This window comes from Oncorhynchus tshawytscha, linkage group LG20 (genome assembly GCF_018296145.1).
Source record: "Oncorhynchus tshawytscha isolate Ot180627B linkage group LG20, Otsh_v2.0, whole genome shotgun sequence".
In the NCBI taxonomy this organism is placed as follows: domain Eukaryota; kingdom Metazoa; phylum Chordata; class Actinopteri; order Salmoniformes; family Salmonidae; genus Oncorhynchus; species Oncorhynchus tshawytscha.
The window spans coordinates 2,866,948-2,890,718 of NC_056448.1; the positions used below are offsets into that span (position 1 = coordinate 2,866,948).

The 23,771-nt window shown below is 38.1% G+C and overlaps 1 protein-coding gene across 1 annotated transcript in view; it reads right to left on the bottom strand.

The window, feature by feature from the left end:
• Positions 1-23,771, bottom strand: part of LOC112219674 (hippocampus abundant transcript 1 protein-like) — a 64,175-nt gene that overhangs the window by 26,368 nt on the left and 14,036 nt on the right. The window contains exons 5-10 of the mRNA XM_024381141.2: positions 20,869-20,983; positions 20,008-20,226; positions 19,031-19,144; positions 18,436-18,507; positions 17,947-18,059; positions 17,515-17,612 (exon numbers count right to left, since the gene is read on the bottom strand). Of these exons, the coding sequence (XP_024236909.1) occupies positions 17,515-17,612; positions 17,947-18,059; positions 18,436-18,507; positions 19,031-19,144; positions 20,008-20,226; positions 20,869-20,983 (731 nt within the window). The remainder of the gene's footprint in view (positions 1-17,514; positions 17,613-17,946; positions 18,060-18,435; positions 18,508-19,030; positions 19,145-20,007; positions 20,227-20,868; positions 20,984-23,771) is intronic.

Consider the following 23,771-nt stretch of genomic DNA (forward strand, 5'->3'; position numbering starts at 1 on the left):
GGATGATATGGATTACATACAGTAAAGGTAGTACCGTAGAGAACTGGATGATAGATTACATACAGTAAAGGTAGTACCGAGAGAACTGGATGATAGATTACATACAGTAAAGGTAGTACCGTAGAGAACTGGATGATAGATTACATACAGTAAAGGTAGTACCGTAGAGAACTGGATGATAGATTACATACAGTAAAGGTAGTACCGTAGAGAACTGGATGATAGATTACATACAGTAAAGGTAGTACCGTAGAGAACTGGATGATAGATTACATACAGTAAAGGTAGTACCGTAGAGAACTGGATGATAGATTACATACAGTAAAGGTAGTACCGTAGAGAACTGGATGATAGATTACATACAGTAAAGGTAGATTACATACAGTAAAGGTAGTAGAGAACTGGATGATAGATTACATACAGTAAAGGTAGTACCGTAGAGAACTGGATGATAGATTACATACAGTAAAGGTAGTACCGTAGAGAACTGGATGATAGATTACATACAGTAAAGGTAGTACCGTAGAGAACTGGATGATAGATTACATACAGTAAAGGTAGTACCGTAGAGAACTGGATGATAGATTACATACAGTAAAGGTAGTACCGTAGAGAACTGGATGATAGATACAGTAAAGGTAGTACCGTAGAGAACTGGATGATAGATTACATACAGTAAAGGTAGTACCGTAGAGAACTGGATGATAGATTACATACAGTGTAGTACCGTAGAGAACTGGATGATAGATTACATACAGTAAAGGTATTACCGTAGAGAACTGGATGATAGATTACATACAGTAAAGGTAGTACCGTAGAGAACTGGATGATAGATTACATACAGTAAAAGGTAGTACCGTAGAGAACTGGATGATAGATTACATACAGTAAAGGTAGTACCGTAGAGAACTGGATGATAGATTACATACAGTAAAGGTAGTACCGTAGAGAACTGGATGATAGATTACATACAGTAAAGGTAGTACCGTAGAGAACTGGATGATAGATTACATACAGTAAAGGTAGTACCGTAGAGAACTGGATGATAGATTACATACAGTAAAGGTAGTACCGTAGAGAACTGGATGATAGATTACATACAGTAAAAGAACTGGATGATAGTACATACAGTAAAGGTAACGTAGAGAACTGGATGATAGATTACATACAGTAAAGGTAGTACCGTAGAGAACTGGATGATAGATTACATACAGTAAAGGTAGTACCGTAGAGAACTGGATGATAGATTACATACAGTAAAAAGGTAGTACCGTAGAGAACTGGATGATAGATTACATACAGTAAAGGTAGTACCGTAGAGAACTGGATGATAGATTACATACAGTAAAGGTAGTACCAGAGAACTAGAGAACTAATAAAGGTAGTACCGTAGAGAACTGGATGATAGATTACATACAGTAAAGGTAGTACCGTAGAGAACTGGATGATAGATTACATACAGTAAAGGTAGTACCGTAGAGAACTGGATGATAGATTACATACAGTAAAGGTATTAGAGAACTGGATGATAGATTACATACAGTAAAGGTAGTACCAGTAGAGAACTGGATGATAGATTACATACAGTAAAGGTAGTACCGTAGAGAACTGGATGATAGATTACATACAGTAAAGGTAGTACCGTAGAGAACTGGATGATAGATTACATACAGTAAAGGTAGTACCGTAGAGAACTGGATGATAGATTACATACAGTAAAGGTAGTACCGTAGAGAACTGGATGATAGATTACATACAGTAAAGGTAGTACTGTAGAGAACTGGATGATAGATTACATACAGTAAAGGTAGTACCGTAGAGAACTGGATGATAGATTACATACAGTAAAGGTAGTACCGTAGAGAACTGGATGATAGATTACATACAGTAAAGGTAGTACCGTAGAGAACTGGATGATAGATTACATACAGTAAAGGTAGTACCGTAGAGAACTGGATGATAGATTACATACAGTAAAGGTAGTACCGTAGAGAACTGGATGATAGATTACATAGGTAGTGTAGAGAACTGGATGATAGATTACATACAGTAGTACCGTAGAGAACTGGATGATAGATTACATACAGTAAAGGTAGTACCGTAGAGAACTGGATGATAGATTACATACAGTAAAGGTAGTACCGTAGAGAACTGGATGATAGATTACATACAGTAAAGGTAGTACCGTAGAGAACTGGATGATAGATTACATACAGTAAAGGTAGTACCGTAGAGAACTGGATGATAGATTACATACAGTAAAGGTAGTACCGTAGAGAACTGGATGATAGATTACATACAGTAAAGGTAGTACCGTAGAGAACTGGATGATAGATTACATACAGTAAAGGTAGTACCGTAGAGAACTGGATGATAGATTACATACAGTAAAGGTAGTACCGTAGAGAACTGGATGATAGATTACATACAGTAAAGGTAGTACCGTAGAGAACTGGATGATAGATTACATACAGTAAAGGTAGTACCGAGAGAAGATGTAGATTACATACGTAGAGAACTGGATGATAGATTACATACAGTAAAGGTAGTACCGTAGAGAACTGGATGATAGATTACATACAGTAAAGGTAGTACCGTAGAGAACTGGATGATAGATTACATACAGTAAAGGTATACTGTAGAGAACTGGATGATAGATTACATACAGTAAAGAACTGGATGATAGATTACATACAGTAGTACCGTAGAGAACTGGATGATAGATTACATACAGTAAAGGTAGTACCGTAGAGAACTGGATGATAGATTACATACAGTAAAGGTAGTACCATAGAGAACTGGATGAAGATTACATACAGTAAGTACCGTAGAGAACTGGATGATAGATTACATACAGTAAAGGTAGTACCGTAGAGAACTGGATGATAGATTACATACAGTAAAGGTAGTACCGTAGAGAACTGGATGATAGATTACATACAGTAAGGTAGTACCGTAGAGAACTGGATGATAGATTACATACAGTAAAGGTAGTAGTAAAGGATAGATTACATACAGTAAAGGTAGTACCGTAGAGAACTGGATGATAGATTACATACAGTAAAGGTAGTACCGTAGAGAACTGGATGATAGATTACATACAGTGAAAGGTAGTACCAGTAAAGGGGTAGTAAGAGAACTGGATGATAGATTACATACAGTAAAGGTAGTACCGTAGAGAACTGGATGATAGATTACATACAGTAAAGGTAGTACCGTAGAGAACTGGATGATAGATTACATACAGTAAAGGTAGTACCGTAGAGAACTGGATGATAGATTACATACAGTAAAGGTAGTACCGTAGAGAACTGGATGATAGATTACATACAGTAAAGGATGATAGATTACCGTAGAGAACTGGATGATAGATTACATACAGTAAAGGTAGTACCGTAGAGAACTGGATGATAGATTACATACAGTAAAGGTAGTACCGTAGAGAACTGGATGATAGATTACATACAGTAAAGGTAGTACCGTAGAGAACTGGATGATAGATTATATACAGTAAAGGTAGTACCGTAGAGAACTGGATGATAGATTACATACAGTAAAGGTAGTACCGTAGAGAACTGGATGATAGATTACATACAGTAAAGGTAGTACCGTAGAGAACTGGATGATAGATTACATACAGTAAAGGTAGTACCGTAGAGAACTGGATGATAGATTACATACAGTAAAGGTAGTACCGTAGAGAACTGGATGATAGATTACATACAGTAAAGGTAGTACCGTAGAGAACTGGATGATAGATTACATACAGTAAAGGTAGTACCGTAGAGAACTGGATGATAGATTACATACAGTAAAGGTAGTACCGTAGAGAACTGGATGATAGATTACATACAGTAAAAGGTAGTACCGTAGAGAACTGGATGATAGATTACATACAGTAGAGAAATGATAGATTACATACAGTAAAGGTAGGACCGTAGAGAACTGGATGATAGATTACATACAGTAAAGGTAGTACCGTAGAGAACTGGATGATAGATTACATACAGTAAAGGTAGTAGTAGAGAAAGATGATAGATTACATACGTAAAGTAGAACTGGATGATAGATTACATACAGTAAAGGTAATTACCGTAGAGAACTGGATGATAGATTACATACAGTAATGGAGGTATTACATACGTAGAGAACTGGATGGATGATAGATTACATACAGTAAAGGTAGTACCGTAGAGAACTGGATGATAGATTACATACAGTAAAGGTAGTACCGTAGAGAACTGGATGATAGATTACATACAGTAAAGGTAGTACTGTAGAGAACTGGATGATAGATTACATACTGGTATGAGAGAACTGGATGATAGATTACATACAGTAAAGGTAGTACCGAGAGAACTGGATGATAGATTACATACAGTAAAGGTAGTACCGTAGAGAACTGGATGATAGATTACATACAGTAAAGGTAGTATTTTGTAAGAGAACTGGATGATAGATTACATACAGTAAAGGTAGTACGTAGAGAACTGGATGATAGATTACATACAGTAAAGGTAGTACCGTAGAGAACTGGATGATAGATTACATACAGTAAAGGTAGTACCGTAGAGAACTGGATGATAGATTACATACAGTAAAGGTAGTACCGTAGAGAACTGGATGATAGATTTACAGTAAAGGTAGTACCGTAGAGAACTGGATGATAGATTACATACAGTAAAGGTAGTACCATAGAGAACTGGATGATAGATTACATACAGTAAAGGTAGTACAGTAGAGAACTGGATGATAGATTACATACAGTAAAGGTAGTACCGTAGAGAACTGGATGATAGATTACATACAGTAAAGGTAGTACCGTAGAGAACTGGATGATAGATTACATACAGTAAAGGTAGTAGTAGAGAACTGGATGATAGATTACATACAGTAAAAGGTAGAACTGAGAACTGGATGATAGATTACATACAGTAAAGGTAGTACCGTAGAGAACTGGATGATAGATTACATACAGTAAAGGTAGTACCGTAGAGAACTGGATGATAGATTACATACAGTAAAGGTAGTACCGTAGAGAACTGGATGATAGATTACATACAGTAAAGGTAGTACCGTAGAGAACTGGATGATAGATTACATACAGTAAAGGTAGTACCGTAGAGAACTGGATGATAGATTACATACAGTAAAGGTAGTACCGTAGAGAACTGGATGATAGATTACATACAGTAAAGGTAGTACCGTAGAGAACTGGATGATAGATTACATACAGTAAAGGTAGTACCGTAGAGAACTGGATGATAGATTACATACAGTAAAGGTAGTACCGTAGAGAACTGGATGATAGATTACATACAGTAAAGGTAGTACCGTAGAGAACTGGATGATAGATTACATACAGTAAAAAGTACCGTAGAGAACTGGATGATAGATTACATACAGTAAAGGTAGTACCGTAGAGAACTGGATGATAGATTACATACAGTAAAGGTAGTACCGTAGAGAACTGGATGATAGATTACATACAGTAAAGGTAGTACCGTAGAGAACTGGATGATAGATTACATACAGTAAAGGTAGTAGTAAAGGATAGATTACATACAGTAAAGGTAGTACCGTAGAGAACTGGATGATAGATTACATACAGTAAAGGTAGTACCGTAAGAACTGGATGATAGATTACATACAGTAAAGGTAGTACCGTAGAGAACTGGATGATAGATTACATACAGTAAAGGTAGTACCGTAGAGAACTGGATGATAGATTACATACAGTAAAGGTAGTACCGTAGAGAACTGGATGATAGATTACATACAGTAAAGGTAGTACCGTAGAGAACTGGATGATAGATTACATACAGTAAAGGTAGTACCGTAGAGAACTGGATGATAGATTACATACAGTAAAGGTAGTACCGTAGAGAACTGGATGATAGAACAGTAAAGGTAGTACCGTAGAGAACTGGATGATAGATTACATACAGTAAAAGGTAGTACCGTAGAGAACTGGATGATAGATTACATACAGTAAAGGTAGTACCGTAGAGAACTGGATGATAGATTACATACAGTAAAGGTAGTACCGTAGAGAACTGGATGATATACAGTAAGGTAGTACCGTAGAGAACTGGATGATAGATTACATACAGTAAAGGTAGTACCGTAGAGAACTGGATGATAGATTACATACAGTAAAGGTAGTACCGTAGAGAACTGGATGATAGATTACATACAGTAAAGGTAGTACCGTAGAGAACTGGATGATAGATTACATACAGTAAAGGTAGTACCGTAGAGAACTGGATGATAGATTACATACAGTAAAAGGTAGTACCGTAGAGAACTGGATGATAGATTACATACAGTAAAGGTAGTACCGTAGAGAACTGGATGATAGATTACATACAGTAAAGGTAGTAGAGAACTGGATGATAGATTACATACAGTAAAGGTAGTACCGTAGAGAACTGGATGATAGATTACACAGTAAAGGTATACAGAACTGGATGAAGATTACATACAGTAAAGTACCGTAGAGAACTGGATGATAGATTACATACAGTAAAGGTAGTACCGTAGAGAACTGGATGATAGATTACATACAGTAAAGGTAGTACCGTAGAGAACTGGATGATAGATTACATACAGTAAAGGTAGTACCGTAGAGAACTGGATGATAGATTACATACAGTAAAGGTAGTACCGTAGAGAACTGGATGATAGATTACATACAGTAAAGGTAGTACCGTAGAGAACTGGATGAGATTACAACAGTAGTACCGTAGAGAACTGGATGATAGATTACATACAGTAAAGGTAGTACCGTAGAGAACTGGATGATAGATTACATACAGTAAAGGTAGTACCGTAGAGAACTGGATGATAGATTACATACAGTAAAGGTAGTACCATAGAGAACTGGATGATAGATTACATACAGTAAAGGTAGTACCGTAGAGAACTGGATGATAGATTACATACAGTAAAGGTAGTACCGTAGAGAACTGGATGATAGATTACATACAGTAAAGGTAGTACCGTAGAGAACTGGATGATAGATTACATACAGTAAAGGTAGTACCGTAGAGAACTGGATGATAGATTACATACAGTAAAGGTAGTACCGAACTGGAGAGAACTGGAATGATAGATTACATACAGTAAAGGTAGTACCGTAGAGAACTGGATGATAGATTACATACAGTAAAGGTAGTACCATAGAGAACTGGATGATAGATTACATACAGTAAAGGTAGTACCATAGAGAACTGGATGATAGATTACATACAGTAAAGGTAGTAGAGAACTGGATGATAGATTACATACAGTAAAGGTAGTACCGTAGAGAACTGGATGATGGATAGATTACATACAGTAAAGGTAGTACCGTAGAGAACTGATGATAGATAGAGTACCGTAGAGAACTGGATGATAGATTATATACAGTAAAGGTAGTACCGTAGAGAACTGGATGATAGATTACATAAAGGTAGTACCATAGAGAACTGGATGATAGATTACATACAGTAAAGGTAGTACCGTAGAGAACTGGATGATAGATTACATACAGTAAAGGTAGTACCGTAGAGAACTGGATGATAGATTACATACGTAGAGAACTAAAGTAGTACCAGTAAAGGTAGAGAACTGGATGATAGATTACATACAGTAAAGGTATTACCAGTAAAGGTAGAGAACTGGATGATAGATTACATACAGTAAAGGTAGTACCGTAGAGAACTGGATGATAGATTACATACAGTAAAGGTAGTACCGTAGAGAACTGGATGATAGATTACATACAGTAAAGGTAGTACCGTAGAGAACTGGATGATAGATTACATACAGTAAAAAGGTAGAACTGGATGATAGATTACATACAGAGAACTGGATGATAGATTACATACAGTAAAGGTAGTACCGTAGAGAACTGATGATAGATTACATACAGTAAAGGTAGTACCATAGAGAACTGGATGATAGATTACATACAGTAAAGGTAGTACCGTGAGAGAACTGGAGAGAACTGGATGATAGATTACATACAGTAAAGGTAGTACCGTAGAGAACTGGATGATAGATTACATACAGTAAAGGTAGTACCGTAGAGAACTGGATGATAGATTACATACAGTAAAGGTAGTACCGTAGAGAACTGGATGATAGATTACATACAGTAAAGGTAGTACCGTAGAGAACTGGATGATAGATTACATACAGTAAAGGTAGTACCGTAGAGAACTGGATGATAGATTACATACAGTAAAGGTAGTACCATAGAGAACTGGATGATAGATTACATACAGTAAAGGTAGGAACTAGAGAACTGGATGATAGATTACATACAGTAAAGGTAGTACCGTAGAGAACTGGATGATAGATTACATACAGTAAAAGGTAGTACCGTAGAGAACTGGATGAGAACTGGATGATAGATTACATACAGTAAAGGTAGTACCGTAGAGAACTGGATGATAGATTACATACAGTAAAGGTAGTACCGTAGAGAACTGGATGATAGATTACATACAGTAAAGGTAGTACCGTAGAGAACTGGATGATAGATTACATACATACAGTAAAGGTAGTACCGTAGAGAACTGGATGATAGATTACATACAGTAAAGGTAGTACCGTAGAGAACTGGATGATAGATTACATACAGTAAAGGTAGTACCGTAGAGAACTGGATGATAGATTACATACAGTAAAGGTAGTACCGTAGAGAACTGGATGATAGATTACATACAGTAAAGGTAGTACCGTAGAGAACTGGATGATAGATTACATACAGTAAAGGTAGAGAACTGAGAACTGGATGATAGATTACATACAGTAAAGGTAGTATAGAGAACTGGATGATAGATTACATACAGTAAAGGTAGTACCGTAGAGAACTGGATGATAGATTACATACAGTAAAGGTAGTACCGTAGAGAACTGGATGATAGATTACATACAGTAAAGGTAGTACCGTAGAGAACTGGATGATAGATTACATACAGTAAAGGTAGTACCGTAGAGAACTGGATGATAGATTACATACAGTAAAGGTAGTACCGTAGAGAACTGGATGATAGATTACATACAGTAAAGGTAGTACCGTAGAGAACTGGATGATAGATTACATACAGTAAAGGTAGTACCGTAGAGAACTGGATGATAGATTACATACAGTAAAGGTAGTACCGTAGAGAACTGGATGATAGATTACATACAGTAAAGGTAGTACCGTAGAGAACTGGATGATAGATTACATACAGTAAAGGTAGTACCGTAGAGAACTGGATGATAGATTACATACAGTAAAGGTAGTACCGTAGAGAACTGGATGATAGATTACATACAGTAAAGGTAGTACCAGAGAACTGGATGATAGATTACATACAGTAAAGGTAGTACCGTAGAGAACTGGATGATAGATTACATACAGTAAAGGTAGTACCGTAGAGAACTGGATGATAGATTACATACAGTAAAGGTAGTACCGTAGAGAACTGGATGATAGATTACATACAGTAAAGGTAGTACCGATAGAGAACTGGAATGATAGATTACATACAGTAAAGGTAGTACCGTAGAGAACTGGATGATAGATTACATACAGTAAAGGTAGTTAGAGAACTGGATGATAGATTACATACAGTAAAGGTAGTACCGTAGAGAACTGGATGATAGATTACATACAGTAAAGGTAGTACCGTAGAGAACTGGATGATAGATTACATACAGTAAAGGTAGTACCGTAGAGAACTGGATGATAGATTACATACAGTAAAGGTAGTACCGTAGAGAACTGGATGATAGATTACATACAGTAAAGGTAGTACCGTAGAGAACTGGATGATAGATTACATACAGTAAAGGTAGTACCGTAGAGAACTGGATGATAGATTACATACAGTAAAGGTAGTACCGTAGAGAACTGGATGATAGATTACATACAGTAAAGGTAGTACCATAGAGAACTGGATGATAGATTACATACAGTAAAGGTAGTACCGTAGAGAACTGGATGATAGATTACATACAGTAAAGGTAGTACCGTAGAGAACTGGATGATAGATTACATACAGTAAAGGTAGTACCGTAGAGAACTGGATGATAGATTACATACAGTAAAGGTAGATTACCAGTAAAGGTAGTAGAGAACTGGATGATAGATTACATACAGTAAAGGTAGTACCGTAGAGAACTGGATGATAGATTACATACAGTAAAGGTAGTACCGTAGAGAACTGGATGATAGATTACATACAGTAAAGGTAGTAGAGAACTGGATGATAGATTACATACAGTAAAGGTAGTACCGTAGAGAGAACTGGATGATAGATTACATACAGTAAAGGTAGTACCGTAGAGAACTGGATGATAGATTACATACAGTAAAGGTAGTACCGTAGAGAACTGGATGATAGATTACATACAGTAAAGGTAGTACCGTAGAGAACTGGATGATAGATTACATACAGTAAAGAACTGGATGTAGTACCAGTAGAGAACTGGATGATAGATTACATACAGTAAAGGTAGTACCGTAGAGAACTGGATGATAGATTACATACAGTAAAGGTAGTACCGTAGAGAACTGGATGATAGATTACATACAGTAAAGGTAGTACCGTAGAGAACTGGATGATAGATTACATACAGTAAAAGGTAGAGAACCGTAAAGGTAGAACTGGATGATAGATTACATACAGTAAAGGTAGTACCGTAGAGAACTGGATGATAGATTACATACAGTAAAGGTAGTACCGTAGAGAACTGGATGATAGATTACATACAGTAAAGGTAGTACCGTAGAGAACTGGATGATAGATTACATAGAGAACTGGAGATATTACATACAGTAAAGGTAGTACCGTAGAGAACTGGATGATAGATTACATACAGTAAAGGTAGTACCGTAGAGAACTGGATGATAGATTACATACAGTAAAGGTAGTACCGTAGAGAACTGGATGATAGATTACATACAGTAAAGGTAGTACCGTAGAGAACTGGATGATAGATTACATACAGTAAAGGTAGTACCGTAGAGAACTGGATGATAGATTACATACAGTAAAGGTAGTACAGTAGAGAACTGGATGATAGATTACATACAGTAAAGGTAGTACCGTAGAGAACTGGATGATAGATTACATACAGTAAAGGTAGTACCGTAGAGAACTGGATGATAGATTACATACAGTAAAGGTAGTACCGTAGAGAACTGGATGATAGATTACATACAGTAAACGTAGAGAACTGGATGATAGATTACATACGTAGAGAACTGGATGATAGATTACATACAGTAAAGGTAGTACCGTAGAGAACTGGATGATAGATTACATACAGTAAAGGTAGTACCGTAGAGAACTGGATGATAGATTACATACAGTAAAGGTAGTACCGTAGAGAACTGGATGATAGATTACATACAGTAAAGGTAGTACCGTAGAGAACTGGATGATAGATTACATACAGTAAAGGTAGTACCGTAGAGAACTGGATGATAGATTACATACCGTAGAGAACTGGATGATAGATTACATACAGTAAAGGTAGTACCGTAGAGAACTGGATGATAGATTACATACAGTAAAGGTAGTACCGTAGAGAACTGGATGATAGATTACATACAGTAAAGGTAGTACCGTAGAGAACTGGATGATAGATTACATACAGTAAAGGTAGTACCGTAGAGAACTGGATGATAGATTACATACAGTAAAGGTAGTACCGTAGAGAACTGGATGATAGATTACATACAGTAAAACTAGAGAACTGGATGATAGATTACATACAGTAAAGGTAGTACCGTAGAGAACTGGATGATAGATTACATACAGTAAAGGTAGTACCGTAGAGAACTGGATGATAGATTACATACAGTAAAGGTAGTACCGTAGAGAACTGGATGATAGATTACATACAGTAAAGGTAGTACCGTAGAGAACTGGATGATAGATTACATACAGTAAAGGTAGTACCGTAGAGAACTGGATGATAGATTACATACAGTAAAGGTAGTACCGTAGAGAACTGGATGATAGATTACATACAGTAAAGGTAGTACCGTAGAGAACTGGATGATAGATTACATACAGTAAAGGTAGTACCGTAGAGAACTGGATGATAGATTACATACAGTAAAGGTAGTACCGTAGAGAACTGGATGATAGATTACATACAGTAAAGGTAGTACCGTAGAGAACTGGATGATAGATACATACATACAGAACTGGATGAAGGTAGTACCGTAGAGAACTGGATGATAGATTACATACAGTAAAGGTAGTACCGTAGAGAACTGGATGATAGATTACATACAGTAAAGGTAGTACCGTAGAGAACTGGATGATAGATTACATACAGTAAAGGTAGTACCGTAGAGAACTGGATGATAGATTACATACAGTAAAGGTATTACCGTAGAGAACTGAGAATGATAGATTACATACAGTAAAGGTAGTACCGTAGAGAACTGGATGATAGATTACATACAGTAAAGGTAGTACCGTAGAGAACTGGATGATAGATTACATACAGTAAAGGTAGTACCGTAGAGAACTGGATGATAGATTACATACAGTAAAGGTAACCGTAGAGAACTGGATGATAGATTACATACAGTAAAGGTAGTACCGTAGAGAACTGGATGATAGATTACATACAGTAAAGAACTGGATGAACTGGAGATTACATACAGTAAAGGTAGTACCGTAGAGAACTGGATGATAGATTACATACAGTAAAGGTAGTACCGTAGAGAACTGGATGATAGATTACAGTAAAGGTAGTACCGTAGAGAACTGGATGATAGATTACATACAGTAAAGGTAGTACCGTAGAGAACTGGATGATAGATTACATACAGTAAAGGTAGTACCGTAGAGAACTGGATGATAGATTACATACAGTAAAGGTAGTACCGTAGAGAACTGGATGATAGATTACATACAGTAAAGGTAGTACCGTAGAGAACTGGATGATAGATTACATACAGTAAAGGTAGTAGTACTGGATGTAGAGAACTGGATGATAGATTACATACAGTAAAGGTAGTACCGTAGAGAACTGGATGATAGATTACATACAGTAAAGGTAGTACCGTAGAGAACTGGATGATAGATTACATACAGTAAAGGTAGATTACCAGTAAAGGTAGAGAACTGGATGATAGATTACATACAGTAAAGGTAGTACCGTAGAGAACTGGATGATAGATTACATACAGTAAAGGTAGTAACTAGAGAACTGGATGATAGAGTTACCATAGAGAACTGGATGATAGATTACATACAGTAAAGGTAGTACCGTAGAGAACTGGATGATAGATTACATACAGTAAAGGTAGTACCGTAGAGAACTGGATGATAGATGACATACAGTAAAGGTTACGTAGAGAACTGGATGATAGATTACATACAGTAAAGGTAGTACCGTAGAGAACTGGATGATAGATTACATACAGTAAAGGTAGTACCGTAGAGAACTGGATGATAGATTACATACAGTAAAGGTAGTACCGTAGAGAACTGGATGATAGATTACATACAGTAAAGGTAGTACCGTAGAGAACTGGATGATAGATTACATACAGTAAAGGTAGTACCGTAGAGAACTGGATGATAGATTACATACAGTAAAGGTAGTACCGTAGAGAACTGGATGATAGATTACATACAGTAAAGGTAGTACCGTAGAGAACTGGATGATAGATTACATACAGTAAAGGTAGTACCGTAGAGAACTGGATGATAGATTACATACAGTAAAGGTAGTACCGTAGAGAACTGGATGATAGATTACATACAGTAAAGGTAGTACCGTAGAGAACTGGATGATAGATTACGTAGAGAACTGGATGATAGATTACATACAGTAAAGGTAGTACCGTAGAGAACTGGATGAATGGATAGATTACATACAGTAAAGGTAGTACCGTAGAGAACTGGATGATAGATTACATACAGTAAAGGTAGTACCGTAGAGAACTGGATGATAGATTACATACAGTAAAGGTAGTACCGTAGAGAACTGGATGATAGATTACATACAGTAAAGGTAGTACCGTAGAGAACTGGATGATAGATTACATACAGTAAAGGTAGTACCGTAGAGAACTGGATGATAGATTACATACAGTAAAGGTAGTACCGTAGAGAACTGGATGATAGATTACATACAGTAAAGGTAGTACCGTAGAGAACTGGATGATAGATTGTAAAGGTAGTACCAGTAAAGGTAGAACTAGAGAACTGATGATAGATTACATACAGTAAAGGTAGTACCGTAGAGAACTGGATGATAGATTACATACAGTAAAGGTAGTACCGTAGAGAACTGGATGATAGATTACATACAGTAAAGGTAGTACCGTAGAGAACTGGATAGATAGATTACATACAGTAAAGGTAGTACCGTAGAGAACTGGATGATAGATTACATACAGTAAAGGTAGTACCGTAGAGAACTGGATGATAGATTACATACAGTAAAGGTAGTACCGTAGAGAACTGGATGATAGATTACATACAGTAAAGGTAGTACCGTAGAGAACTGGATGATAGATTACATACAGTAAAGGTAGTACCGTAGAGAACTGGATGATAGATTACATACAGTAAAGGTAGTACCGTAGAGAACTGGATGATAGATTACATACAGTAAAGGTAGTACTGGATAGAGAACTGAGAACTGGATGATAGATTACATACAGGTAGTACAGAAAGATGATAGATTACATACAGTAAAGGTAGTACCGTAGAGAACTGGATGATAGATTACATACAGTAAAGGTAGTACCGTAGAGAACTGGATGATAGATTACATACAGTAAAGGTAGTACAGAGAACTGGAATAGATTACATACAGTAAAGGTAGTACCGTAGAGAACTGGATGATAGATTACATACAGTAAAGGTAGTACCGTAGAGAACTGATGAGATAGATTACATACAGTAAAGGTAGTACCGTAGAGAACTGGATGATAGATTACATACAGTAAAGGTAGTACCGTAGAGAACTGGATGATAGATTACATACAGTAAAGGTAGTACCATAGAGAACTGGATGATAGATTACATACAGTAAAGGTAGTACCGTAGAGAACTGGATGATAGATTACATACAGTAAAGGTAGTACCTAGAGAACTGGATGATAGATTACATACAGTAAAGGTAGTACCGTAGAGAACTGGATGATAGATTACATACAGTAAAGGTAGTACCGTAGAGAACTGGATGATAGATTACATACAGTAAAGGTAGTACCGTAGAGAACTGGATGATAGATTACATACAGTAAAGGTAGTACCGTAGAGAACTGGATGATAGATTACATACAGTAAAGGTAGTACCGTAGAGAACTGGATGATAGATTACATACAGTAAAGGTAGTACCGAGAACTGGATGATAGATTACATACAGTAAAGGTAGTACCGTAGAGAACTGGATGATAGATTACATACAGTAAAGGTAGTACCGTAGAGAACTGGATGATAGATTACATACAGTAAAGGTAGTATAGAGAACTGGATGATAGATTACATACAGTAAAGGTAGTACCGTAGAGAACTGGATGATAGATTACATACAGTAAAGGTAGAACTGGAACTGGATGATAGATTACATACAGTAAACTGGATGATAGATTACATACAGTAAAGGTAGAGAACTGGATGATAGATTACATACAGTAAAGGTAGTAGAGAACTGGATGATAGATTACATACAGAGAACTGAGAACTGATGAGATTACATACAGTAAAGGTAGTACCGTAGAGAACTGGATGATAGATTACATACAGTAAAGGTAGTACCGTAGAGAACTGGATGATAGATTACATACAGTAAAGGTAGTACCGTAGAGAACTGGATGATAGATTACATACAGTAAAGAACTAGAGAACTGGATGATAGATTACATACAGTAAAGGTAGTACCGTAGAGAACTGGATGATAGATTACATACAGTAAAGGTAGTACCGTAGAGAACTGGATGATAGATTACATACAGTAAAGGTAGTACCGTAGAGAACTGGATGATAGATTACATACAGTAAAGGTAGTACCGTAGAGAACTGGATGATAGATTACATACAGTAAAGGTAGTACCGTAGAGAACTGGATGATAGATTACATACAGTAAAGGTAGTACCGTAGAGAACTGGATGATAGATTACATACAGTAAAGGTAGTACCGTAGAGAACTGGATGATAGATTACATACAGTAAAGGTAGTACCGTAGAGAACTGGATGATAGATTACATACAGTAAAGGTAGTACCGTAGAGAACTGGATGATAGATTACATACAGTAAAGGTAGTACCGTAGAGAAATGATAGATTAGTACCGTAGAGAACTGGATGATAGATTACATACAGTAAAGGTAGTACCGTAGAGAACTGGATGATAGATTACATACAGTAAAGGTAGTACCGTAGAGAACTGGATGATAGATTACATACAGTAAAGATGTAGATTACCAGTAAAGGTAGTTCCGTAGAGAACTGGATGATAGATTACATACAGTAAAGGTAGTACCGTAGAGAACTGGATGATAGATTACATACAGTAAAAAGGTAGAGAACTGGATGATAGATTACATACAGAGAACTGGATGATAGATTACATACAGTAAAGGTAGTACCGTAGAGAACTGGATGATAGATTTACAGTACCATAGAGAAGGATAGATTACATACAGTAAAAAGATGATAGATTACATACAGTAAAGGTAGTACCGTAGAGAACTGGATGATAGATTACATACAGTAAAGGTAGTACCGTAGAGAACTGGATGATAGATTACATACAGTAAAGGTAGTACCGTAGAGAACTGGATGATAGATTACATACAGTAAAGGTAGTACCGTAGAGAACTGGATGATAGATTACATACAGTAAAGGTAGTACCGTAGAGAACTGGATGATAGATTACATACAGTAAAGGTAGTACCGTAGAGAACTGGATGATAGATTACATACAGTAAAGGTAGGATAGAGAACTGGATGATAGATTACATACAGTAAAGGTAGTACCGTAGAGAACTGGATGATAGATTACATACAGTAAAGGTAGTACCGTAGAGAACTGGATGATAGATTACATACAGTAAAGGTAGTACCGTAGAGAACTGGATGATAGATTACATACAGTAAAGGTAGTACCGTAGAGAACTGGATGATAGATTACATACAGTAAAGGTAGTACCGTAGAGAACTGGATGATAGATTACATACATAAAGGTAGTACCGTAGAGAACTGGATGAGTAAAGGTAGTACCGTAAAGAGAACTGGATGATAGATTACAGAGAACAGTGAAAGGTAGTACCGTAGAGAACTGATGATGATAGATTACGTAGAGAACTGGATGATAGATTACATACAGTAAAGGTAGTACCGTAGAGAACTGGATGATAGATTACATACAGTAAAGGTAGTACCGTAGAGAACTGGATGATAGATTACATACAGTAAAGGTAGGACCGTAGAGAACTGGATGAATGGATAGATTACATACAGTAAAGGGCAATAAGGGGAATGTTTTACCCTGCTTATCTGGGTCTGCGCTGTGAGACACCAGGGCGCTCACTGCAGGAAAGGTGATACTAGACATGGCTGCTACTGCACCCGCAGCCCACATCATCCTAAAAACCACAGCGAGAGAGAAAGAGACACAGAGGAGACAGTGGTTAGCTACAGACACATACCGTACGAGACATCAATTAGCTAAATTAACCCACTCTAAGGAGTCGCACCCTCCGGACCAGCCCTACTGAGCATGCTCAATGATCTTTGACAAAATCGATTCCCGATCCTAGATCTCTTTTCTTTTAATTTTAGATAGATTCTAAAGACGAGGGAGAAAGATATACCAGTAGCTACATAAACATACAGATTTGGACATGTAACACATTTTAGGACAGCTCTGTAGATCATACTCCACTAACCACAGTGAAGAGAGAGTTAAAGGTGACCCACCATGGCTCTGACCCAAAACCGTACCAGGCCAGCTGTAGAATCTGGAAGCCCAGCCCCAGTAGAACTGTGTTCTTGTTCCCGATCGTTCTCATCAAGACTGTCAGGATAAGTGTCTGCAACGACAAATAATCAATGAATCAAACAAATGTATTTATATTGCCCATTTTGTATCCGAAGTTGTCATTCGTGCTTTACAGATTGCCAATTCATTTCTTCAGAAATATTGTATGCATAGGAATGACACGAGTTGCTACATTACATTGGAATGCTTTTCTTTTAAGTAGGATAGACCGGGCAGCCTCAGGCTATGTCGACATGATTTACATCTAAACGTGGCGCTAGATTAAATACATTCCAAAGGACAGTCACACATTTGAACTGAGACACATGCTGTTAACCTAAGAACGGATTGTTCGTTAACACATTGCAGTTCCCCACAGACACAGTTAAATGAGCTAGCAGAAGGTCACCATTGAGTCAGATACGTACCTGGGCTATGATGGAGAGGATTCCAACTACCCCAATGAACACCGCGATCGTTGCCGATGAGAAGTTAATGACCTGAGTCGGGGTAGAGAGAAAAAAAGAAAGAAAGCGAGAGAAAGAGAGAAAGAGAGTGAGAGAAAAAGAGAGAAAAAAAAGAAAGAACGAGCGAAAGAAAGAATGAATGAACGAAAGACAGCATTAGCCTCTCTTTCTCTCTTTGCACCAAGGGTCCAATGCAAAGTAACAGAACTATGCTAAATGACTAGCACTTGAATGTGCTCAATGGAGATAGAGCTGTACAAGTGGATCTAAAAAGAACACTCTCTCCATAATTATAGTCACCGTACTAAAACGAACTGAAGCAGAGGTACTTTGAACACTGTGTGCTGAAATAACTTTGCTGTTCTTCATCTCTTGTTGTTGCACTTGTAGTTTATGTAGATGATGTTATCATTTGCAATATGGCATGTCTTTCTTAATTTCCCCTAAGGGGATAAATAAAGTTGTACTGAATTGAATCTCATGTTTACTGCCAGATGGTGCAGGTAAATGTAAAGGAGTTGTCCAGCCTAAGATACAGGACAAGCTGGATATTTACCTGTCTAAGGTAGAGAAAAAAGCTGGAGTATTGGCCAGCTTCGGGTAGGTAGGACAGGAACACGGTTATACAGATGAGAAGAACCGTGGGATCCTTCCCCACTTTCCTCATCGACTGCAAACAATAGATAGACCAAAGACTTTTAAACAACAGAGAGACACCAAAGTCTTTTAAACAACAGAGAGACACCAAAGTCTTTTAAACAACAGAGAGACACCAAAGTCTTTTAAACAACAGAGACACCAAAGTCTTTTAAACAACAGAGAGACACCAAAGTCTTTTAAACAACAGAGAGACACCAAAGTATTTTAAACAACAGAGAGACACCAAAGTCTTTTAAACAACAGAGAGACACCAAAGTCTTTTAAACAACATAGAGACACCAAAGTCTTTTAAACAACAGAGAGACACCAAAGTATTTTAAACAACAGAGAGACACCAAAGTATTTTAAACAACAGAAGACACCAAAGTCTTTTAAACAACAGAGAGACACCAAAGTCTTTTAAACAACAGAGAGACACCAAAGTCTTTTAAACAACAGAGAGACACCAAAGTCTTTTAAACAACAGAGAGACACCAAAGTCTTTTAAACAACAGAGACACCAAAGTCTTTTAAACAACAGAGAGACACCAAAGTCTTTTAAACAACAGAGAGACACCAAAGTCTTTTAAACAACAGAGAGACACCAAAGTCTTTTAAACAACAGAGAGACACCAAAGTCTTTTAAACAACATAGAGACACCAAAGTCTTTTAAACAACAGAGAGACACCAAAGTCTTTTAAACAACAGAGAGACACCAAAGTCTTTTAAACAACATAGAGACACCAAAGTCTTTTAAACAACAGAGAGACACCAAAGTCTTTTAAACAACAGAAAGACACCAAAGTCTTTTAAAAAAAGGACACACCCTAATGAAACCATTAGCTGATGTAGCCTTCTCAGCGTAGCATGGCATGCCATGGCATAGCACTCACCTGGAAGGGGTCGGCCTGCTCCCAGGTGATGGGTGCACCCCAGGTGTTGAGCCTCATCTTCTCCGGGAGGGACTCTGGCACGGCCAGCAGGATGAAACAGATGTCTGCCAGAGCAACCAGTGTAGCCACCAACACCACCAGGTTGTCACCGTAACACGCGGACAGGTACGCCCCGATGGCTGGACTCGTCACCAGGCTGGCAGCAAACGTAGCCGATACCTAGGGACACAGGAGGAGAATTTAGTTTCAAACACACAGTTGTTTCGAGGTCAGTTTATATTTCATCATGATAGTCCACTCAGTGACAATTGTCACTGTTTTCCATCAAGTCCTGCCGTATGTTTTGTGTTGTGTAATTTTAGAATTGTATGGGAGCCAATAGCTGTCAACGACCCAATTGTCAGGGATGCAGTCATTTTTTTTTACAAGTGGTTGAGCTACAAAGGAAACGGAATTTATGTTCATTCAATGCCAGAGCTCAAAATACAAAGAGAAAAGGGAGGGAGAATTCAATGGGATATGGTATACTACGAGCATTTGGCTGCACCTGCTACCATCTACTAATCTGTGTGCACAACCAATAAACTTTGATTTGATTTACTGCATGCTGTGACCTCAAGGGATCCATCATGACACAACAGTATGAGATATGAAAACCACCGTGTGAAGGCTGGCAGAAACGTGACACTACCAACATCTATTCTCAACACAAAAGGGCACTTTGCATGACCCTTATAGAATTAGAGAACTTGATCTTTACTCACATAGATAGAAAAGTTAAATTATCCACTACCCTCTTCCCCAATCGACATGGGAATCAAATGAGACAGATACTGGGCATCATAATAAACAACGTTTTACCAATCCGTATGCGGTGCTTCTCTCATGCTCCTCCGTGACATCAGCGACATAAGCGAAGATGACAGAGAAGGTGACAGAGAAAGCCCCTGACATGGAAATCGCTGCAAAGTACCACCTGAGGGAGGGAGCATTGTCAGTTAGACTCTTTTCAAACTGCCAGTCAGTCACATTCAAGCAAGTGCATTTCACACCATGTACTTGACAAATAACATCAACAAATACTCATTCAGACTCTAAAGATAGAGATTCCGTGACCGATTCCTTGACAGTCTTAAAGTGTTTACCAATTACAAATGCTGACTAAAATTGGTTTAAAAAAACTATATGGTGGTGTGTGCATGAGGGATAATATAGTATTTTAATCTAAAACAGCACTGTTACATTTGGACAAAGACTACACTCTTCGACAAAATTTGCGAGGGATAGGGTTCTACCATCTGAATATCCCTTTTTGTAAGACAATGGTTCTTTGTAAGGCAAAGCATTCTACCTAGAACCTTTAATTTCCTAAGAACTGTTTTTTGGAAGAAGGGTTCTTTGATGATTCTTTGGAAGGCAAGAAAGATTCTTTGGAAGGCAAGAAAGATTCTTTGGAAGGTAAGAATGATTCTTTGGAAGGCAAGAAAGATTATTTGGAAGGCAAGAATGATTCTTTGGAAGGCAAGAATGATTCTTTGGAAGGCATGAAGGGTTCTACATTCAGAGCATTCTGAAAGTATTCAGACCCCTTGACTTTTTCCACATGTTGTTGCGTTACAGCCTTATTCTAAAATGTATTACATTTCGGGGGTTTTCAATCTACACACAACATTTTTGCAAATATATATTTTAAAAAAATAAAAAACGGAAATACACATTTACATAAGTGTTCAGAGCAATACTCAATACTTTGTTGAAGCACATATAGCACCTATAGCAGCGACTACATCCTCAAGTCTTCTTGGGTGTGACATTACAAGCTTGGGAGTTACTCCCATTCTTCTCTCCAGATCCTCTCAAGCTATGTCAGGCTGGATTGGGAGTGTTGCTGCACAGCTATTTTCAGGTCTCTCCAGAGATGTTTGATCGGGTTCAAGTCCAGGGTCTGGCTGGGCCACTCAAGGACATTCAGAGACTTGTCCCGAAGCCACTCCGGCGTTGTCTTGGCTGTGTGCTTAGAGTCGTTGTCCTGTTGAAAGGTGAATCTTGGCCCCAGTCTGAGGTCCTGAGCGCTCTGGGGCAGGTCTTCATCAAGGATCTCTCTGTACTTTGCTCCATTCATCTTTCCCTTGAGCCTGACGAGTCTCCCAGTCCCTGCTGCTGAAAAACATCCGTCCTCAACTGGCAGCTTCATTAAATAGTACCCGCAAAACACCAGTCTCAACGTCAACAGAAGAGGCGACTCCGGGATGCTGGCCTTCAAGGCAGAGATGCAAAGAAAAGCCATGTTTCAGACTAGCCCCCCAAAAAATAAAGATTGGGAAAAAGTGTTATGGACAGACTAATCTAAGTTTGAGGTGTTCAGATCACAAAGAAGAACATTCGTGAGACGCAGAAAAAATGAAGATGCTGGAGGAGTTCTTGACCCCATCTGACAAGCATGGTGGAGGCAATGTGATGGTCTGGGGGTGCTTTGGTGGTGGTAAAGTGGGAGATTTGTACATGGTAAAAGAGATCTTGAAGAAGGAAGATCACTCCATTTTGCAACGCCATGCCATACCCTGTGGACGTAGCTTAATTGGAGCCAATGTCCTCCCACAACAGGACAATGACCCAAAGCACAGCTCCAAACTATGCAAGAACTAAAATTACTGGCAATGCACAAACAATACTTTACAAAATGTAAACAATATAATTATTGAGATAAACCAACATGAGAGAAATATTGAACTTTATTAATGTTTCAATGGAACCAACCAAAATCATACAATTATTTAATACAAAATAAATGACATTTTTTCATAATTATTGGCACTCCTCATTTAATACTTAGTGCCACCACCTCTGGCAAGGGTAACAGTATGGAGTCTTTCCTGTGATGTTTGACAAGGTTAAGGAACACATTTGGAGGGATTTTGGACCATTCGTCTATGCAGATCCTTTCAAGATCCTTCACATTCTTGGGTTTGCGCTTATCAACTGCCCTCTTCCACTCAGCCCACAGGTTTTCGATTGGATTGAGGTCCGGCTACTCAGATGGCCATGGCAGAACATTGATTTTGTTGTCACAGAACCATTTCTGTGTGGATCTTGAAGTATGTTTTTCGGGTCATTGTCTTGTTGAAAAGTCCACCTGCGGCCAAGTCCCAGCCTTCTGGCAGAAGCAACCAGATTGTCAGCCAAAATTGCCTGATACTTGGTGGAATTATTTATGCCGTCAATCTTAACCAGTGCCCCTGGATCTCTGGAATTAAAACATCCCCAAAACATCACTGACCCCCGTCCATGTTTCACCGTGGGTATGAGGTACCTCTCCTTGTATCTCTGTTTCGATGCCAAACATGCCGAAGCTGTATCTTACCAAAACGTTCCATTTAGGTCTCATCTTACCAGAACACCTTCTTCCAGTCATAATTTAAATGACTTTTGGCAAACTCCAAGGGCTTGGGGTTAGAAAGGACTTTCTTCTGGCAAAAGTGCCTGTGGTTGTGGAGGTGGCATCTGATGGTTATTTTTGAAACCTAGTGACCCCAAGGCCTGCAATTCTTTCACAGTGATTCTTGGGGATTTTGCTGCTTCTCTCACCATCCTCCTCCCTATCCTGGGGGGCAAAATGCATATGCGTCCTCTACCCGTGAGGTTTTTAACTGTTCCATATCTTTAGCATTTTTTAATAATTGACAGTGCTCAGTGGTATATTCAATCGTTTGTGGATCTTCTTGTAGCCATAGCTTCAACACCTGCATTGCTTGCTGTTTGGGGTT